At 55.2% G+C, this 17,411-nt stretch overlaps 7 protein-coding genes across 7 annotated transcripts; 3 read left to right on the forward strand and 4 right to left on the reverse strand.

The window, feature by feature from the left end:
• Nucleotides 1–219: 219 nt before the first annotated feature.
• On the reverse strand, nt 220–2,642 carry WHR41_00408 (uncharacterized protein). Its single transcript, XM_069369014.1, has 3 exons — nt 2,107–2,642; nt 1,276–2,038; nt 220–1,220 (listed from the first exon to the last, which is right to left on the reverse strand). The coding sequence occupies exons 1-3, from the start codon at nt 2,316–2,318 to the stop codon at nt 297–299; spliced, it is 1,899 nt and encodes a 632-aa protein (XP_069233929.1). The 5' UTR covers nt 2,319–2,642; the 3' UTR covers nt 220–296.
• Nucleotides 2,643–3,569: 927 nt separating this feature from the next.
• Nucleotides 3,570–5,870, forward strand: WHR41_00409 (uncharacterized protein; the record flags this gene model as incomplete). The annotated part of the gene is made up of 1 exon (XM_069369015.1): nt 3,570–5,870. The coding sequence occupies one exon, from the start codon at nt 3,570–3,572 to the stop codon at nt 5,868–5,870; it is 2,301 nt and encodes a 766-aa protein (XP_069233930.1).
• On the reverse strand, nt 5,832–7,987 carry WHR41_00410 (uncharacterized protein). Its single transcript, XM_069369016.1, has 5 exons — nt 7,575–7,987; nt 7,189–7,523; nt 7,059–7,135; nt 6,687–7,006; nt 5,832–6,636 (listed from the first exon to the last, which is right to left on the reverse strand). Exons 1-5 carry the CDS (start codon nt 7,703–7,705, stop codon nt 6,033–6,035), a joined length of 1,467 nt encoding a protein of 488 aa, XP_069234039.1. The 5' UTR covers nt 7,706–7,987; the 3' UTR covers nt 5,832–6,032.
• Nucleotides 7,988–8,437: 450 nt separating this feature from the next.
• On the forward strand, nt 8,438–9,560 carry WHR41_00411 (uncharacterized protein; the record flags this gene model as incomplete). Its single annotated transcript, XM_069369017.1, has 3 exons — nt 8,438–8,628; nt 8,685–9,484; nt 9,540–9,560. Exons 1-3 carry the CDS (start codon nt 8,562–8,564, stop codon nt 9,558–9,560), a joined length of 888 nt encoding a protein of 295 aa, XP_069234038.1. The 5' UTR covers nt 8,438–8,561.
• A 1,276-nt stretch (nt 9,561–10,836) lies between these two features.
• On the forward strand, nt 10,837–12,666 carry WHR41_00412 (uncharacterized protein; the record flags this gene model as incomplete). Its single annotated transcript, XM_069369018.1, has 4 exons — nt 10,837–10,910; nt 10,967–11,744; nt 11,808–12,129; nt 12,193–12,666. The coding sequence occupies 4 exons, from the start codon at nt 10,837–10,839 to the stop codon at nt 12,567–12,569; spliced, it is 1,551 nt and encodes a 516-aa protein (XP_069234040.1). The 3' UTR covers nt 12,570–12,666.
• WHR41_00413 (uncharacterized protein) lies at nt 12,587–14,215 on the reverse strand. The gene is made up of 2 exons (XM_069369019.1): nt 13,841–14,215; nt 12,587–13,778 (listed from the first exon to the last, which is right to left on the reverse strand). The coding sequence occupies exons 1-2, from the start codon at nt 14,181–14,183 to the stop codon at nt 13,039–13,041; spliced, it is 1,083 nt and encodes a 360-aa protein (XP_069234269.1). The 5' UTR covers nt 14,184–14,215; the 3' UTR covers nt 12,587–13,038.
• A 320-nt stretch (nt 14,216–14,535) lies between these two features.
• WHR41_00414 (uncharacterized protein) lies at nt 14,536–17,366 on the reverse strand. The gene is made up of 5 exons (XM_069369020.1): nt 16,868–17,366; nt 16,430–16,665; nt 16,166–16,199; nt 15,703–16,113; nt 14,536–15,647 (listed from the first exon to the last, which is right to left on the reverse strand). The coding sequence occupies exons 1-5, from the start codon at nt 16,884–16,886 to the stop codon at nt 14,797–14,799; spliced, it is 1,551 nt and encodes a 516-aa protein (XP_069234193.1). The 5' UTR covers nt 16,887–17,366; the 3' UTR covers nt 14,536–14,796.
• Nucleotides 17,367–17,411: the final 45 nt, after the last annotated feature.

The following is a 17,411-nucleotide window of genomic DNA, read 5'->3' on the forward strand; positions in this document are numbered from 1 at the left end:
CAGCTGGGAGCTCATTTTGCACTGGGACAGCTAGAAGTTTGATTGAAAGCCCTGGCAATTCCGGGGCTCCCAGCCATCGCATTTTAAACCATTCGGCGCTGTCTGCCACCCTCTATTCGATGGCATCTGTTGTGCAACGTCGCTCGCGGGGCGGTGTCAGAGCAACCGCCCAACGACAAGGATAACATGCATCTTCCCAGCCTCCTTCACATCTTGCAGCGACTTTGTGACCTGTCTATATTCATCTTGGTTACATTTGCGATAAGACTCGCTGCCAAATAAGCTACTGTACAATCTCAGATAATGCCTTCCTCGGACACGTTCACCTGCACTTTGAGTCCCCACGCCGGATCGCCACTCCAATTCTTTTTCTTGCCTGCCTTCTCGATTTTTCTGATGTTGTCCTCGATAGTCTTCTTGAAATGGGACGGGTCGTTCTTGACTTTTTGCAAGGAAATCGTTAGCACAAGCCCAAGCTTGTTCTTCTTCTTGCCCGCGGTCCAGGTCCAGTCCGCCGAGAACAGGACTTTGGGCCTAGAGTGGTGGATTTTGCCGGTCGGGTACAAGCACGTGATCAAGTATCCAACCCGACCAAGATATTGTGCCCACCAAACGTCCTTAGCACTGATGATGCTACGGAGTGCCTCACGGAAGTCCACTTCGCGAGGCGGTAGCTCACCACGGTATCGCGCCTGTAGCATGAGCGCCAACCTTGCGCGATCTTGGTGAGAGACGCCGTGCGTCGAGGACATGATGCCAGTCGAAGTGCTGTACAGCGCCGCCGTCGAAGCCGTCTCTTTGGACATGAACATGTGGACGTACATGACATTGGCGAAGGCGTCGATGACATGATGTCCAAACTCATGGGGGAACGACCTGGAGCCGTCGTGCGAGTTCTCGGGAATTGCGCTTTCGAGCAGGTCCTGAATGTGCTTCCTGTTTCCAGGTACGAAGTTGCGGGTGGATACTTCCAGAGGTGCCTGCTTGCGAATTGACACTGGTAGGTCTCGGAAAAGGTAGCCCTCGCGAACGCCTCCCTGGCAGAAGTGTGCCTCATCGATGCCGAGAGGAATGGCTTCGGCCAAGGCATTGACCAGAAATGCGACTGACGGGACCTGTGCCCTGCGTCTGTCTGACACTCGGAAGACGTTTTCAGCAGCTTTCGCGATCTCTTTGATTTTCTCAGTGTCTTGGAACTTGTCCCGGCCGACCGTATATCCCTGTGAAGAGTCAGTCAAGCACGCGATTTCTCTCCAATTTCGTAGAACTGCTCACGTTAATAATCGAAATCGGATAGTAGTGCTCATCTGTTTGGTCCAGATACAAGAGCAGGTATCCCCACCCTCGGAATCCGCCACCAGACAGGTAAATACGGAAGCCGCCGTCTGCTTTCGCCTGCTCCTTGAGGACATCAGGGATCTCAAGGTTATCGTAAGCGTGTCTGAAGTTCGCGATCATCTCCTTTCGAAACTCGTCCACAGACTTCTTGGCTTCATCCTTGTCTTTGCCGTCCTTGAGTTCCTCTAGTTTCTTGGTGAGAGCGGCCGCTCCATACGGGAAACTGAAAGCTCCCCGAGGACTTGTCCGAATGTTGCCGTCCTGGCTGATAATCCAGCTGATCTGTGTGCTGCCGCCGCCAAGGTCCATTACCAGACCCTCCATGGCCATGAAGCCACTCGCAATGCCCAATGCGCCGACCTGACCTTCATCCTCCTTATCGAGCAGCTTCACATCCCAGCCTGTAGCGGCTTTGATAGAGCTCAGCAGCTGCGCAGAATTCTTTGCCACTCGAGTTGCCTCAGTTGCGAGGACGTGAATCTGGTCGTCGGCTACCCTGAAGTCCGAGCAGATAATCTGAAAGCGACGCAATGCGTTGCAAACAGCATCGATTGTCTTTTTAGGGATTGGTATCTGCAAGCCAGTGGAGTCGTCGAATTGAGCATCGTACAGAGAGATGGAGGAGCGATAGACCATGACAGCAGGCATGATGCGTGTCATTGGCTCCGAGAGATCTGAAATCGAGAAGCGAATACCGTTGCTATTTCGTTTTGTCAGTCATCCCACTGGACTACTTGGAACACAGCCTGCACGACGGCATGGTCTCACCTGCCCATATCCACAATTCCAACAAGCCTGTCACGATGGCCGCTCCATGGTGGGTGGGGACGTTCACCGGCCATTGTGGAAGCCCTGTACGGGCTTGGGGATCCTTGCGAATGAGGACTCCATTCAATGCTCTCTGCTTCATCTGGTGTGAGGATTTCTTCAAAGTCCGACATGTCGGACAATGTCAACTCTTCCATTGCTTCGTACGACATGATGTGCTTTGGAATCTGGACTCATCCACACAAAGCGAAGTCTGCTTCTGGCAAGCAAATGCACTCTCTCGGTACAGCGTCGCGGTAGGGTCTTACTTCAATGCTTCAGTTGAGAGTTCGAAGTTACTCGGTGGGAATTGGATGTACAGTAGTCACAATGCTAAACACAGTAAGGTGAAGTGTCTGCTCAATGGTCACGGAAGGTAGGCATTCAACGTGGATTAACGAGGTGAGTAAGAAGATTGGAGCGACGCAACTGCTCACTCCGACTTGAGTACCTTGGTGAGGTGCTGCGTTGCCAAGTGCTCCTCCATGCATGAGCTTGGAAGTGGGACCATCCCCGCGATGCGGCAAGCCCCGACTGGTCGATCCAGACCAAGGGGACGCCAACCCCCAGCCACACGCGCCACGGAGAGCGCTCTGGTGGTTTTCCGCGTGCTGTGTCCACGTGATTTCAATTGATGATATCCTCTGTTCGCAGCGGGCCGCCAGTGTTGGCCCATGAACGGTTTGGAAGCCCTGTTCCATGTCGCGGTGTTCCACATTGCCTTCATTGAAATGTCATTTTCTTCGTCCAGGAACGTCACCTGCCCCTTGTCACCTCGACAGTGGTTCGGCTTGCATTGCCGTGGGCCCCGTTTGCGAGATCTGTTCAAATATTCCGCCTGAGATGTGCTTCCCATGGTCTCTCATAGGTGGTAAAGACTCGGAAAACCACAACCTGATGAACGGCGTTCCTGGGAGATGGTTCAGCCGCCAAGCGAGGACAAACTTTGAGAGTGGTCCACCGCTCACTTTCACTCCACTTAAATTATCTGGAGATCCATTCCGGTCGTTTTCCGTTACCGTGTGTCTCCACCATCCATGTCATGAAATCAATTGCTAGCTCTGCAATGTTACATTCGCTGACTCGCATGCGAAAATGCTTCCCCCAGGCACGTGGCAGCCTCACGCCCAGGCCACCGAGCGGATGATCGTACCAATGGCATCGATGGATGTGTTCCACTGGGGTGACTCTGAGCCGACTCCTCAATGACGTTCGCCTCTTTCAAAGGCCGAAGGTAGGTATAAAATGTTTGAGGGTCTTTACGGCATTGACGAAACGCCTCGCTAGAGATTGTTCAGACTACTTTGCATTGTGCCAAATCGAGCTCTTCGCGTCTATACATCGAATTATTTCTCCATCTCCGCTATCACTTGCTAGAGTGGCGCAATTCCTAGTTTTCGATTGCACCACGCCATATCCCGCTCATGCTGTTAAGGGCAATATGCTGGGCGCTAGCGGTCCTACCAGCCAACTCGTCCTCAAACAAAAGACATACGCGAACCAAAACAAACGTCTGGAAGCTCGGCTCTTATGAAGTCAACATTGAGCATGAAAGCATAACACTTTCCCATGGCAACGAGACGATCTGGTCAACTGCTTCCACCTGGCCAATCATCAGTGCTAGCCACGGAGAAGATATTGTAGAATCATCAGACGGCGCATTCAACATCACGAATGTCGAAAAAGACAAGTGCCAGGGTCAGAACGTCAGCGGCATCGATTTCGCACCACTGGACAACGCAAACTTCTCCACATCGATCGTGATCTCAGGACACCTTCTTGACTGCGGTACCAAAACCGCCCCTTACTCTCTGAAACTGTGGCTTCCGGAGGACCTGCCGAACCGTGTATCATTCCGAATCGAAGTGAGCGACGAAAGCACTTCCAATACCACCCTCAATAAGGTCTTCCTGAATCTCCCTTCCACCCAAGAGGAGGGTGTATATGGACTAGGAGCTCAAGCATCTTTTGGCTCGCTGAAGAATCAGACCGTCCCTGTCTTTACCCGAGAGCAAGGTGTCGGTCGCGGAGATGAGCCCATTACAAGCCTCCAGAATGAGGACGGCGAGTTCCACGGTGGCGACAGATATACCACATACACCGCTAATCCGTCATATGTCACCACCAGCGGAGGATTCTTCTATCTCACTGAGGAATCGACGGGGTATTCAACCTTCAACTTCACAGAACCAAACTCGGTCGAGATTCGATATGACAGTCTGAGCGTCGAAGGTGCATTTGGCAGAGGCACCGACATGTTCGAAGCTGTCGAACTGCTCACCCAGTACACTGGAAGAATGCCTGCGCTTCCCAAATGGGTTGACCAAGGTGCCATTCTGGGCATCCAAGGCGGTGAGGAGAAGGTGCAATCAATTGTGCAGCAAGGACTCAATCATAGCTGCCCTATTGCAGGCGTTTGGCTGCAGGATTGGGAAGGTATACACGAGCAACCTGGGCCTTACGTGAACATCAGTCGCCTGTGGTGGAATTGGGAGTCAGATGAAGAGTTGTACCCCAGATGGACGGAGTTTGTACAGAACTTGCGAGATGACTTCAACGTCCGGACGCTCAGCTACGTCAACACGTTCCTCACGAATGTCAGCACCAAGGCATCAGGCTATCAGCGCAATCTCTACGAAGAGGCGGACAGGCTTGGCTACTTTGTTCTCAATACTACCACCAATGGCACCGCGGTCATATCCTCCGGCCCAGGGTTAGAAGCGGGAATCGTCGACATCACGAACCCCGATGTTCAAGCGTGGTTCGCAGAGATCATGCGTGACCAAGTCTGGAACGCAAACATCAGCGGCTTCATGACCGACTTTGGCGAATACACCCCTGTGACCCCAGACGTCAGCCTCTTCGGTATGGTCCGCGACGCTTACTACTACCACAACCGCTACCCTTACCTTTGGGCGCAACTCCAGCGCAGGATCGTGGAAAAGCTTGGCCTCGAGTCCGAAGCGCTGCTGTTCCACCGCTCGGCCTCCACAGGCTCGGCCAAATACACCAATCTTTTCTGGGTCGGCGACCAGAACGTCGGATGGGGAGTCAACGACGGGCTCAAGTCAGCCGTCACTAGCCAGGTCCACATGGGTCTGTCGGGCTATGCTCAGCTGCACTCGGACATCGGCGGATACACGACCACTCTCACGTACGACGACTACAACTTGACCAGGTCGGCCGAGCTGCTAGGCCGTTGGGGCGAGATGGCGGCAGTCAGCAGTGCTGTGTTCCGCAGCCACGAGGGTAACATCCCATCTGTCAATGCGCAATTTTACTCCAACGCCTCGACTTACGACTGGTACGCGTATAATGCGCGGATGTTCGTTGCTCTAGGGCCCTACAGACGCCACATCCTGGAGACGGAAAGTGAGACAAAAGGTTGGCCACTCTTGCGCGGGCCGGTAATGTATCATCCGAGCGACTTGAGGACCCATCACATCAGCTATGAAAGCTTCTACCTCGGCGCTCACTTGTATGTGGCTCCTGTCCTCGACCCCGAAGTCAGGGAATTGAGCGTCTACTTGCCAGGAGACGTGAGCAGGAGCTTCACCCATGTCTGGACAAATGAGACATTCCATGGAGGGCAAGACGTCAAGGTTCCCGCCCCGTTGGGAAAGCCGGCGGTCTTCCTGGTTGATGATGCCGTCGCTAGAGTCTCAGAGCTGGCACCCTTCCTCGAGTTTGTTAGGAGAGAAAACGGCACGGCCATTTGCGTATAGAGGCCGTAGAACGTGGGCGAAAGAATATGACTACAAAGAGTAACTTTTAGTACGAAAGAAAACAACCCATCGAGAGCAATCGATCTATCAACGTTCTCTTAAGACTATGATGTTCCAAATGTGGAGAGTATAAACGCCATTCTGGCTAAGCGGTAAGGTATATCATGGCGCGTACCGGAATCCCTCCACGCCTTCCAAAGCTGGTCTCTTGCCCTCGTCAGCAAGTCGATTCTGGCGCTTGAAGTACATCGACAGAGAGAAGGTGACAATGCAGTAGAGTATCTGCAGAGTGATGGTTGTCCACATCCCTGGCAGATACTGCGGCGCGTCCTGGCTTCTGAAGATAGTGCTGCCGCAAATACCTCCGATCGCGCCACCACTAATGCTGGCAGCGGCCACAAGGCCTCTCTTCTCCGGGCGGGCGGTTTGATTCTGCCCGTACGCCAGCGAGCTGGGAATGTTGGACTGGCAACCGTAGATCGCAAGGAAGAGGCCGACGTAGCGTGCCGCAGGCACCACCGCGTAAAGCACCATCAGGAGTCCAAGGACTGCCACAGCAGCTTGGAACACCATGACTGGCCAACGTATCCGCATTTTGTCGGAAACCCAGGCTGAGATGCAGCTGCAGATGATTGCGAAGACATACGGAGGTGACTGCAATAGCTGACTCTCAGCGTAACTGAACCCCATTCCATCGCGCAAAATGACTGGCTGGAAGAAGGATAGCGAGTATACGCTTGTGCCAGCGACGAAGTACTGAAAGGCGCTGTTTCGGGTCAGTCACGGTATCTTCACGAGATTGACGACAAAACTTACTAAAGGCCGACTTTCCAATCGATGAGCATGATCAGTGTTTCTTTGAAGCTCGCGTGCTTGATCTCTTTACTTTCTTTTTCGAGACGGACTCTCGTCTGAGCGATGTGCTTTTGGCGCTCGGTAAGAAAGGTGGCCTTTTCCGGGAACTCAATCAAGAATAGCGGAGACAGCAGTCCAGCAACTATGGTTACCGCGCCCTCAATTATAAAGATCCATCGCCAGCCCTGTTGGTAGTCCGAGTCTGGGCCGCCGGCTCTTATGAGCGACAAAGCGTATGCAAATATAGGTCCAAACCCAGCAGCAATCATTGAAGCCATGTACTACCATCAGTCAGTGCTGTGCCTTCTTCCCAAGTTTTGTTCAACCACATACGAAGATTGAGACCCTTTGGGCGGTCTCGTATGTCCGATACCAGGAGGCGATCACGAAAATTGCACCGGGAAAAATGCCTGCGATTGTTAGTATGCCAGCATCCCAAGCGAACATGGAAATGACAGTATACCCGCTTCGAATAAGCCCAGAAGCACTCTCAGCACAGCAAGGACTTCCCATCGCTGGATGAAGCCCATCCCAAGAACGCAAGCTCCCCAAGAGACCGCAAGAAAGCTGAGCCACCAACGAGCGCCGATACGACGGATGGCGTAATTGGATGGGATCTCAAACAATGCATATGAAATGAAAAACACCAACAATGTGATCGAATAGCGCGGTCCGACGCTTAGTTGCACATCCTCATCCAAGCCCGCGATATACGCAGCAGAGATGTTGCTCCGATCAAGCATTGCAAGTCCAAATACGATGCAAAGCATTGGGAAGACGCGCAGGTCAACCTTCCGTCTGAAGCAGTGAGCCAACTATCTTGCGCCGCTCGAGAGTAGACAGACTTACACCAGCTTCTTTTCCTCCTCGGCAGTCCAGTCTCTTTCAGAATCATCCTCGCGATTTGACGCTGTTTCTGAGACAGTCTTTTCCAGTGGCGACTCGTAGCCGCCTCGCTTCTCGTCTTCGACGGCTGACATTCTGATAATCTAGTGCGACGCAAAACGCTGGGAAACCGTAGGATGAGTGAAAAATGCAGGAAGACTCATTTGATATACCTACAGGGTTGCAGTCGGCGTACAGACCTTGGCCGCTTGCCCGCCTTGGTGATCGTCCCACGCCAGCCGGCAGATGATGTGTACCCCGAAGTGGGTATCGATCTGCACAATAGGTCACCAGCGATGATAACGTTCGAGGTTGACGATAAAAGCGTCGCATTATTTGGAGCACTGAAGAACGCCAAGATCGGCACATGCGGGGGAAAGAACTCCGACACCCCTTCGGCACCAAATGCGCAATACATACTTCGTTGCCCGACGACTTGTATCAACTTTGCAGTACGAGAAACAGGCAATTTCGCTGCTATTGGGCGTCCGTCTGAGACGAGGGTGAATGCATGAAGCCTTAGTATCATCCAATGCGCAGAACACGAATGGCCGCTTGCGGTTCGTCGTCGTGACAATCAGCGAAGCTGATGGGCAGTACGACATTCACGCAGCATTGGAGGAATGATCAAAAATGAACCCAAGCTTGTGACTGCTTCTTCTCGGTCATTTCAGAGGCACATGCATGACACCCTTGAGATGCAATAGATTTGACGACCTTGTTTGACGTAGTCACATCAACATGGACGGCGGTAACGTATGCCAAAATCCGATAAAACCGGCGCATGGTGATCTAATGCTTACCTGAGATGCCCACCTTACTTGACACACGCATTCTAAGTGAGGAAAGCTCGATGTTAACAGTCTCACGTCTATGGATTAACTTACGTGAATGCTCTTGCGTTGCTGATCGTCACAAATTACGAACACGTTTGTCTACCAATCTCGCAAAATGTCGCTGTTCAAGCCACTGGCTTCTGAATTTGCCGCTCTCAAAGATACTGTCGTCGTGATCAGCGGTATGCTCATCACAACCGCATTGAGCGACTCGGTTCATAGCTGACTCTCGCACTAGGGGGGTCTACAGGAATCGGAGCTGCGACTGTAAAACTACTCCTGGACAATGGTGCCTCGGTCGTCCTTGGTGACACCAACGAGCCTGCTGGCAGGGACCTTTGTGACTCTAGGCCGAATGCCATCTTCACCAAATGCGACGTCACCAGCTACAGTGATATTTATGGCCTGTTCAAGCTCGCTTTCGAAAAGCATGGTCACATCAATCATGCCATCTCCTGCGCTGGTATATTTGAGCAGGGTAATTGGTTTGATCCAAGCCTGACCATTGACAACGTCAAGGACGACCCAGGCAACACCAAGGTCTTGGATGTCAACGTGTTGGGGACTCTGCATTTTGCTCGCATCGCCGCAGTCTTCCTGCGCGCACAGAAGGCCGAGCTCAGTAACAGAACTCTGACTTTTCTGTCAAGCGTCAACGCATTCCGTGACAGCCCAGGTTTGTTCTTGTACCAGACATCCAAGCACGCGATCCAAGGCATACTACGTTCGACTCGAAAGACCCTTTTTGAGCGCGACGGCATCCGAGTCAACGCGGTCTGTCCCGGGGTCACGGAAACACCTATGACGGCTGCTATTATACAGCCATTCAAAGACGCCGGCCTTTTCTGGCAACCGCCGGAGGCTGTTGCTGACGTTATTCTGGGCATTTTGACGTCTCAAGACATGAATGGTAAGGCTTTCTATGTGGAAGGTGGAGACGGCTATGAGTTTGAAGACAGCCTCTACACCACGCAACCGCAATGGTTGGGCGAAGAACCGACAAGGAGACTGCGAGCCAATACTGAAGCGGTGCGAAAGGTGTGTTCTCGCGCTGCATCCGCTCGTCCTGCCGCCAGACTTACACTGCTCCCAGGGCGTCCTCATACCGAAATAGATGTGCATCCTGCGGCCCGTCCGCCCACATTTGCAAAGAGCTTCCGGAGAAGACTTGAAGGCAGATCTGCGTCGCGTGGCAGTTGCAAGCTCGAGATTGCCGGCAGGTTCTCGTGTTTGGTTTCGCCACGCTGCGTGAGCTGTGCTCATTCGCCTTTTCCACGTGGCTTTAGCTCTCCGAACATGCCCGAAGAACTTTCAATAGTTCAAAAACAGCTCATCATGGCTATCAATCTGTGCTGATGTCTCCACTGCTGGGTCTCGATCTCATGCTGCTCCAGTTGCCCCGTGGGGAAATCCTCTGCGGCTCAAACGTGGGGGCAAGCTTCAGACGTCGCCGTTGTTCCAGACCAGGAACCAGGAACGGCTGCTCTGCTCGCTGTGCTCAGCATGAAAGTAGCATTTCTGGTCGATCGAGTTTCAGCGAGATACCATCATTTGCAAGCTAGACATTATCGCTCTGTCTGCAAGAGGCTGGTTCCTCAATCTCGGATGGGCAAGTCACCATGTTGGCGGAAGACACTCCGAGCTAATGCAAATCACAGGACGATCTCCACGTGTATTGAGCATGGAAAGACGGTCTCTAGCCTGCGGTGTTACGGTTATACCATCCGTTGTTCCTCAACCATGCACAGACGACGCGCCGTGTCGGACACGTGGGACCAAACATGGAAATCGACGCCGCTGAGCTCATATAAAAACCTTCTCCGCGTCAGGCCTTCCACTGCTGGTCTCCCGCGACACAAACCAGCTAACGCCAGCTATTGGTGTGAAGTCGACCTGCCGGATATAAGTTCTCTCCCCACGGGGCTCGAGCGACCCTGCAGAACATTTCCGGCCCAGACTTCCCCTCAGCGAAGGGCGCAATAGCCTCATGGCGCTCCTCACGTCCGATTCTCGTCGCTTGCGCCTGCTGAGGCTACCAACCTAGCAAAATCTAGCGCGTACCCCGGCATCTTCCTGCAAGTCTGTTCGTCTCTAGCAGTTGCGATGATGTCGTCGTATTCACTCCCATATGCTCGGCGTCGTGAAGCCTATCGGGGGCAATTGTGGATTCATCGACCCGAGACTGTCACCGGCTCCTTGGTCGAGTGCGGTCGCTGTGTATATAGTATGCTCATCATCGCCGTCGTCGCTTCGTCGAAATTAGTTTGCCGAAGCCATTGATCCCTTGGGGTTACTTGGACTTTCTAATCTACGGATTGTTTCTCTGAAGGAGCATCTCCTTCCAACAAGTGCATCGACTCTGCTGGGCATCATTAGGCCAAAACGTAACGATGTTCGGCATGGCGAACCTCCAGGGCAAGGCCCTCTACAAGACCATGAGCGCGGCTTGCGGCGCAGCTTTCATGTTCGTTCATGGTTGCTTTTCGGTAGTAATCATTAACGATGCTGACATTGACTTAGGCTCTATGGCTACGACGCCGGTGTTCTCGGAGGCTTTCAAGAAACACCACAATTTCGTGAGGCCATTGGTAACCCGGAAGGCGCCTTCACGATTCCGCTCATTGCATCATCATACAACCTGGCTGCTGGTGTGATGTCTTTGTGCACTTCATTCTTCGCAATGCAGCTGGGTCGGAAAGGCACCATCCTCCTCGGCAACTTCCTTATTTGCGTCGGAGCCGTTCTCCAAGCATCCTCTTACTCGGTCCCTCACATCCTCGTCGGCCGCATCGTCACTGGTGCGGGCATCGGCTGCATCGCAAGTTCGGTTCCCACGTACATGGCTGAGATGTCGCTCGAGGCCGGCGAGCGTGGTCCAGAAGTTTCCTACCAGCTGGCTCTCCTGATCTCAGGTGTTGCCCTTGCCTACTGGATCGATCTGGGCTTCGTGCAAGGCCTCGAGGAGCACCCCTGGCTGTGGAGAATTCCTCTCGCCATGCAGAGCTGTTTCGCCATTTTCTCGACCGCTTTGTTGTGCTTCCTCCCAGATACCCCCAGATGGTACTACGCGCGCAATCGCTTTGACGAGGCCGATAGATGCCTTGCGAGACTCCACGCGTTGCCTGTTGAGCACGAGCTTGTGCAGCAGCAAAGAGAGGAAGTCCTTGCATCGCTCAAAGAAGAAGAGAGCGACTCCAGCTCCTTCAACTTCTGGCTTTTGTTCTGGGATAACTCTGAGCTTCAATTCGGCAGGCGTCTTCGAACTTCTTTCCTCATTCTGTGGGCTCAGCAATTCTTGGTGAGTTGATTGCCTCGTCCGCCGGGTAAATCGAGCAACGATGCTAACGCACACGGCGATTAGGGTATCAACATGCTCGTCTACTTCTCAACCCAGATCTTCTCCAACCTCGGCTACTCGCCCATGCTTTCCGGCGTCCTCGCAGGCGTCATGAACACGATCTTCGCCATCGCCTCGTTCCCGCCCATCTGGTTCATCGAGAAGCTCGGCCGCCGCCCCATGATGTTCTGGTGCGCGCTGGGCTGCGGCGTCAGCATGATCATCTACGTCGGCCTGACCACCGTCGCGAACCCCACCACCGCCACCAACTGGGCCGCCGTCGCCTTCATCATCCTCTACAACGTCGTCTTCGCCTTCGGCTGGCTCGGCACCTGCTGGATCTACGGTACGCTCTCCCTCCCAACCACCCCACCCCCCAAACCCTCAAATCTAACGCATCCCTTTCCAGGCCCCGAAATCGCCCCCCTCCGCTACCGCCACGTCGCCGGCAGCCTCGGCGCGGCCGGCGAATGGTTCTCGACCTGGGTCATGGTCTTCGGCGGCGGCACTGGCATCGCGGCCGTCGGCCCCAAGATCTTCATCTGGCCGCTGGTCTGCTGTTTCCTCGCGGCCGCCTACGTCTGGTACTACTGCCCCGAGACGACGGGCCGCACGCTCGAGGAGATCGACGTGCTGTTCGCGAAGCCGGGCCCGCACCGCGAGGCGCTGGAGCGCGCGGCGGCGGAGAGCGCGAGCAGGCGCGGCTCGGTGAATAGTGGGAGAGGAGTGTTTGAGAAGGCGGGCGCGGAGCAAATTGAGACGAAGCGGGAAAAAGAGGTGTTGTAGATGGTGGGGATGGAGAAGGTTGGATGGGAGAAGTGACAGCTTGGCTTGAGAGACTTTGGACGAGCTACTGTCAATGTGAACATATTGCCAACGCAGATGTGTTCAAGTGATTGTCCAGTCTAATGTCGCCCTGTTGTTAGCTGATGTGCGGTTGGAGTTTTGAGAGATGTGTGTAGTCGACCACAGTGTCTATGACCGATTGAATCCGTTGAGGCCAGAAGTAAACTTTAGTGAGCCCGCAACTACAGGACACCTTCGCCCGCGTGAGAAGTCGCATCCTTTCAAAAAGCAACACAAAAGGCAGCCAAAACACAGGCAGAGTAGCGACATCGCTTTAATCTTCTTTTCCTTTTTCTTGTTCTCAATTTGTCGTACATGCTAAATGATACACTCATATTCCAGCCCCTCCTCATACGACTTCTTACACCCGAAACGCCCCAACTCCATTCCCATATCCTCTGCTGAGCTTTTACTCTTCAGCAACCCAGCCGTACGCAAGACCAGTCAACAGACCCGCACCAGCCCACAGAGCAGACCAGCCGAGCGCGCCAACATACTCCGTCCCCTCGATCGTGCCGAACACGCGCACGAGCGTGTTGACAAACGAGCTCAGGACCAAGATCACAGTCCGCTTGGCCAGGACGCGCGTGCGCGCGCTGAAGCCATCCGCGCCGAAGCCAAGGTTGTACGCGAGGGTCTGGCCGAGCGTGGCGGTCTCGGAGTCGAACTTCGGCGGCGCGGCGACGGCGTCGAAGGCGCGGAGCAGGCGGTTCGAGGCCGCGACGGCGGGGACGAAGAGGAAGCGCGTGGTCGCGAGGCCGGCGGGCGCGGCGAGCAGGACCTGCAGCGGCAGGTTCTCGTCGCGCGGCTGGTGCAGGGCGCGCAGGTTGTCGAAGTGCGTCACCATGTAGACGGGGAGCCAGGTGTAGGCGGAGGTGTAGAGGGTGACGGCGTAGATGGCGGCGCCGAAGACGGTGACGAGGCTCAGGACTTGCCAGTCGCGGACGATCTCGCGCGAGGCGGCTTTGGTCAGTTTGGCGTCGGTGGGGGAGGCGGAGGCCTGGGTGAAGAGCGCGAAGGGGAGGGCGACGCTGAGGAGGTCCGTCGCGAGCGCGGGCAGGACGGCGTAGTCGTGCGCGGTGTAGAAGGCATTGAGGAGGTAGTAGAATGGCAAGTTGCTAAGGAGCGTGAGAGCGGTGAGGTCGAGCCCTAGACGGTGTCAGTTGCAATGACCAAGCAGTGCGCGCATGTTTCGCGTTTCTCCCGCTTACAGTTGTAGCCAGAAAAGAAGGCGATGAGCAGCGAGACGACCTTCCACGCGACGACGGCGGCTACCTGCCAGTCGTCGGTCAAGTCGCGACTGACGGCGGCGAGCTCGAGACCAGTGAGGTCGGCCAGGGCGCTGTAGGCGAATGCGCTGATAGCCAAGCTCGAGACGACAACGAGCGGCAGACGCAGCAGCGAGGGCAGCCTCGAGGGCGACGGCACGGGCAGCTGTGCCTCAGTGGGCTCCATGGCAGCAGAGGCGGGATCTGTGGCAAAGTCGCGAGTCTTGACCTCAGAGCTGAACTGGTCGTCGGGGCGCACAGCAAGGAAAGGAACGTGGGAAGCCATTTCAGACTGCAGAAAGTGGATTTGCGCGTCGTCGCGTTTGCGCTGCGGGATGGAAGAAAGAAGCCCGCTCCGTTTCCCAGGTGACCGCCCTGACGTCACGCTTTTTGCCTGACTCGCCTCGCCTGCTGGAACCTCGATTTTCCATTCACGGCACGAGTAATTCGGTAGGCTATACCTTATGTAATTGATCACAAAGGTGCACTTGGCACCTCTATTGAAGTACGCGACCATGCTGTGCTGAGTAAAAGATTGTGACCTGAATATTTATTTTTGGAGACGCGCGCCGGAGGTCACATCTTGACAGGAAGCAATTTTCATGAAACGAGCATCCTTGAAAAGTGAAAGACTGCAATTTCGCATAGAAGCAGATTGGTATTCTTTTGAAAGCTAGGCGTGAAGGTCGCGGCGGACGCCAGACACCAGAAGAAAATTCCCTAATAAAGAAGACGTGATATCCCGGAGCAAACCCTCGTTTGCTTATTTTTCTGTTTTCAACATGCATGTCCCGATAATCCAATACGTTGTCCAGCCTCCGGGGCATTGGACGCCTCTACGGGGCGATTCTCTCGGAACTTCTGATGGTCCATTGAGCGGAACAAAACTCTACGCTACCTTAGGTGTAGTCGTTGTTTCGCCTTTCGGGCCTTGACCTGCGCCCGACACTCTTCATGCGACTGAGGAAGCCACCACCCGAGGGCTTCTCGCCTTCGTTGCTGCCAGGGCGTGTGCCGTCTGCTGTGATGCTCCTAGTCAAACCCCTGCCCGGACCAGCCGCTGAGCTGGAAGATAGGTTGCGTCCTGCAGAGGGGCGCTCTTGCTCCGCAATCCTGATCTGGGATCCCTTTCGCGCGTAAGCGCTCTCGTAGTCATTCTCAAACGGATTGATTTCATTCTCCTTGGAATAGTTCATTTGTGCGCGTATGGGTCCGCCAGCTGAGATTGACTTGCTGGGTGGAGGGCTCGTCTCGATGGCGTTGTCATTGCTACTGCTGGGCTGGTGGTATCGTGCGTCTGGAGTGCGACCCTCACTGTTGGGCCCACGGCGGTTGTTGGACATGCCGCGGAATCGCTGGGCAAGAGACTTCTTGCGGGTAAGACCTCCGCCAGCGAGAGCTGCCCCTTTCTCTTCAGAGTCACGACGTGTTATGTCGCGCTTGCTTGCAGGTGCACCGTCCAAGAAGGTAGAAGTGCCGAGTCCGGTAGACTCAGCACCGTGGACGTAGTCGCCACGTCGTGTGGGATCAATGATATTAGGCTCTGTCTTGCGCGTGCTGGCAAAAGCGTCAAAAGCCTCTTCGCCACGGCCGTGGAATCGGTCAAGATCGATGCGCGAGTTCAATGGGCCTGCACCGCCGAGAGCCATATTGGCTGAGTTGGCAGGGAACGCTTCCATAGGTGCGCGGCGATCCTTTTTGACGTTACGGTGGGGGTTGCAGGCATCGAAAGGTCCATCATGGTGAAATACTGCGATCGTCTTGTCAGCAATGTACAAACGAAAAATATGGAAGCATTCACATACGTCCTTGGCCGTAGATTCCAGTGACATCCAGTTTGTCAATGATGTCAAGCCCTTGAGGCTTGCGCGAGCGGCCGCCACTCCTGATCTTCTCCTTCTCACGTTTGTGGCGGTCTTCGCGCTCTTTCCGTCTCTCACGTCTCCTGCGCTCTTCAGATTCGGTGCGAGGCGGGCGCTCGCTTCGTTCGCGATCCCGGCGACCTTCGCGTTCCTGGCTGTTCATGACTGAGGATGCTGACAAGCCTCGAGGGCGCGGTGCCGGGGCGCGGTTGCTCGAGTCGAAACCCATAGGTGGTAGTTGACCACGGTTCCTGTCGTTGCGCTGCTCGAACCCGGATGGGCGTGGTGCGTTCACAGGTGGCGCGGCTGATCGTGGTGGAGGGACTCGTGGGGCCACGCGGGCAGGCGCTGTCTCTGCAGATTGGTTAGTCAATGATGATTCTGATGGTCACTGGAGTACACGAACCATTCGCAGGAGCGTCAAGGAGTGACATTTCGCTCTGTTGGAAGTTTCAGTCAGCAAAATGATCGCGGATTCATGGGGACCGCTCCGTCGTCATTATGTATGGTTTGCTGAGCAGTCTACCTGACACGAATGTGATGTTCCAGACCCCAGAAGGTGCTTTGGGGTAACATGTGACACGCCTCGCGTCGCGCCAGCACAAACGAAGGGATGTGGGGGTTCCATGTGCAAACACCTGCTACTCCACTGCAGCCGGGATACACTTACAAAGATATCTGCGGTCAAGCCATTGACCTCTTTACTCGCAGGAGCCGGGGGAAACTCGCTGACGTCGAGGAAGGGATTTCTGGACATCCTGTTGTTGGCGGTGTCAAAGCTCCTCGGCGAGCTGCTGGTCAAGCCGGGAGACGCGGCGCGGTTGCGGAAGGGGTTGTTGGAACCGAAGTTGACAGATAGGGTCGCGTTCTCGCGGGCGGCGGTGTTTGGCGAGGGGCGCCGGGGCTCTATACAAGCGGAAGCAATGGGTCAGCGTATGATGAACGCGCAGGGCGGACAGTGTATCGAAGGCGCAGAGGAGGGCGGCATTGGGCAGCGACAGCGATTGTTGCGCGGGATCGGCAGGCGTGAAACAGGAGGCAGCGCCTGCTCGCGCGTCTTCACGGGGAATGCGCAGGGGTGTGGACGAGGCGGCTGGAGGGAGCATACCGGGCACGACGGCGGCCATTTTGCGAGAGCTTTCTCCCAGTGGACGTGTGGGCGCTCGCTGGAGACGGCTCTACGAGTCGTTGGAGTGGTGCGGAAGTGCGGTGTCTGCTGGCGAGCGGGGAGACGGCGGCGGTGGCAGAGGGGAGGATGATTGGCAGAGGCGGCTGCCAGGGTCAGGGCGCGGCAGGGCAGGAGGCTGCGGCCCTGCTTGCTTGCTTGTCGGCTCGTCGGGAGGGATGATGCGCAGTGCACTTCACGCCGCGACGGTCGAGAGTGCGAAGCGCGTGTTGGGTAGCAGGAGGATGCGTGTGCGGTATCGAGAGTAGGCAGAGGCAGGAGAGCAGTCTCGGGCTCAGGAACAGGAGAAGAGCAACAACAGCAGTCCCGCACCGCACGCCGACCAGACGCCCACGGCCTGCGTGACCCGCGCACAATTAGCTTTCGCCTCGCGCCAACTCTGTCCCCAGGCTCACGTCCTGCAGGTCACGAGTTCTGCCGACGCGGCGCCCGCCCGGAGCCTGCGCTTGGCGCCCTCCTGCGCTCG

The sequence above is a fragment of the Cladosporium halotolerans genome (assembly GCF_011745625.1).
Source record: "Cladosporium halotolerans strain TM138-S3 chromosome Unknown Sca1, whole genome shotgun sequence".
Classification (NCBI taxonomy): domain Eukaryota; kingdom Fungi; phylum Ascomycota; class Dothideomycetes; order Cladosporiales; family Cladosporiaceae; genus Cladosporium; species Cladosporium halotolerans.

Excerpts from the sequence above, each read along its gene's own strand:
- WHR41_00408 (XM_069369014.1), bottom strand. The coding sequence starts at position 2,318 with ATGTCGTACGAAGCAATGGAAGAGTTGACATTGTCCGACATGTCGGAC. Across the intron at positions 2,039-2,106 it reads GGAATTGTGGATATGGGCAG|CAACGGTATTCGCTTCTCGA; the intron begins GTGAGACCATGC and ends AAAACGAAATAG. Across the intron at positions 1,221-1,275 it reads ATCCGATTTCGATTATTAAC|GGATATACGGTCGGCCGGGA; the intron begins GTGAGCAGTTCT and ends GACTCTTCACAG.
- WHR41_00410 (XM_069369016.1), bottom strand. The coding sequence starts at position 7,705 with ATGTCAGCCGTCGAAGACGAGAAGCGAGGCGGCTACGAGTCGCCACTG. Across the intron at positions 7,524-7,574 it reads GAGGAGGAAAAGAAGCTGGT|ACGGAAGGTTGACCTGCGCG; the intron begins GTAAGTCTGTCT and ends TCACTGCTTCAG. Across the intron at positions 7,136-7,188 it reads TCTGGGCTTATTCGAAGCGG|GCATTTTTCCCGGTGCAATT; the intron begins GTATACTGTCAT and ends TAACAATCGCAG.
- WHR41_00413 (XM_069369019.1), bottom strand. The coding sequence starts at position 14,183 with ATGGCTTCCCACGTTCCTTTCCTTGCTGTGCGCCCCGACGACCAGTTC. Across the intron at positions 13,779-13,840 it reads CTTCTTTTCTGGCTACAACT|GGCTCGACCTCACCGCTCTC; the intron begins GTAAGCGGGAGA and ends GACACCGTCTAG.
- WHR41_00414 (XM_069369020.1), bottom strand. Across the intron at positions 16,114-16,165 it reads CCTTGACGCTCCTGCGAATG|AGACAGCGCCTGCCCGCGTG; the intron begins GTTCGTGTACTC and ends ACCAATCTGCAG. Across the intron at positions 15,648-15,702 it reads TGGAATCTACGGCCAAGGAC|TATTTCACCATGATGGACCT; the intron begins GTATGTGAATGC and ends AGACGATCGCAG.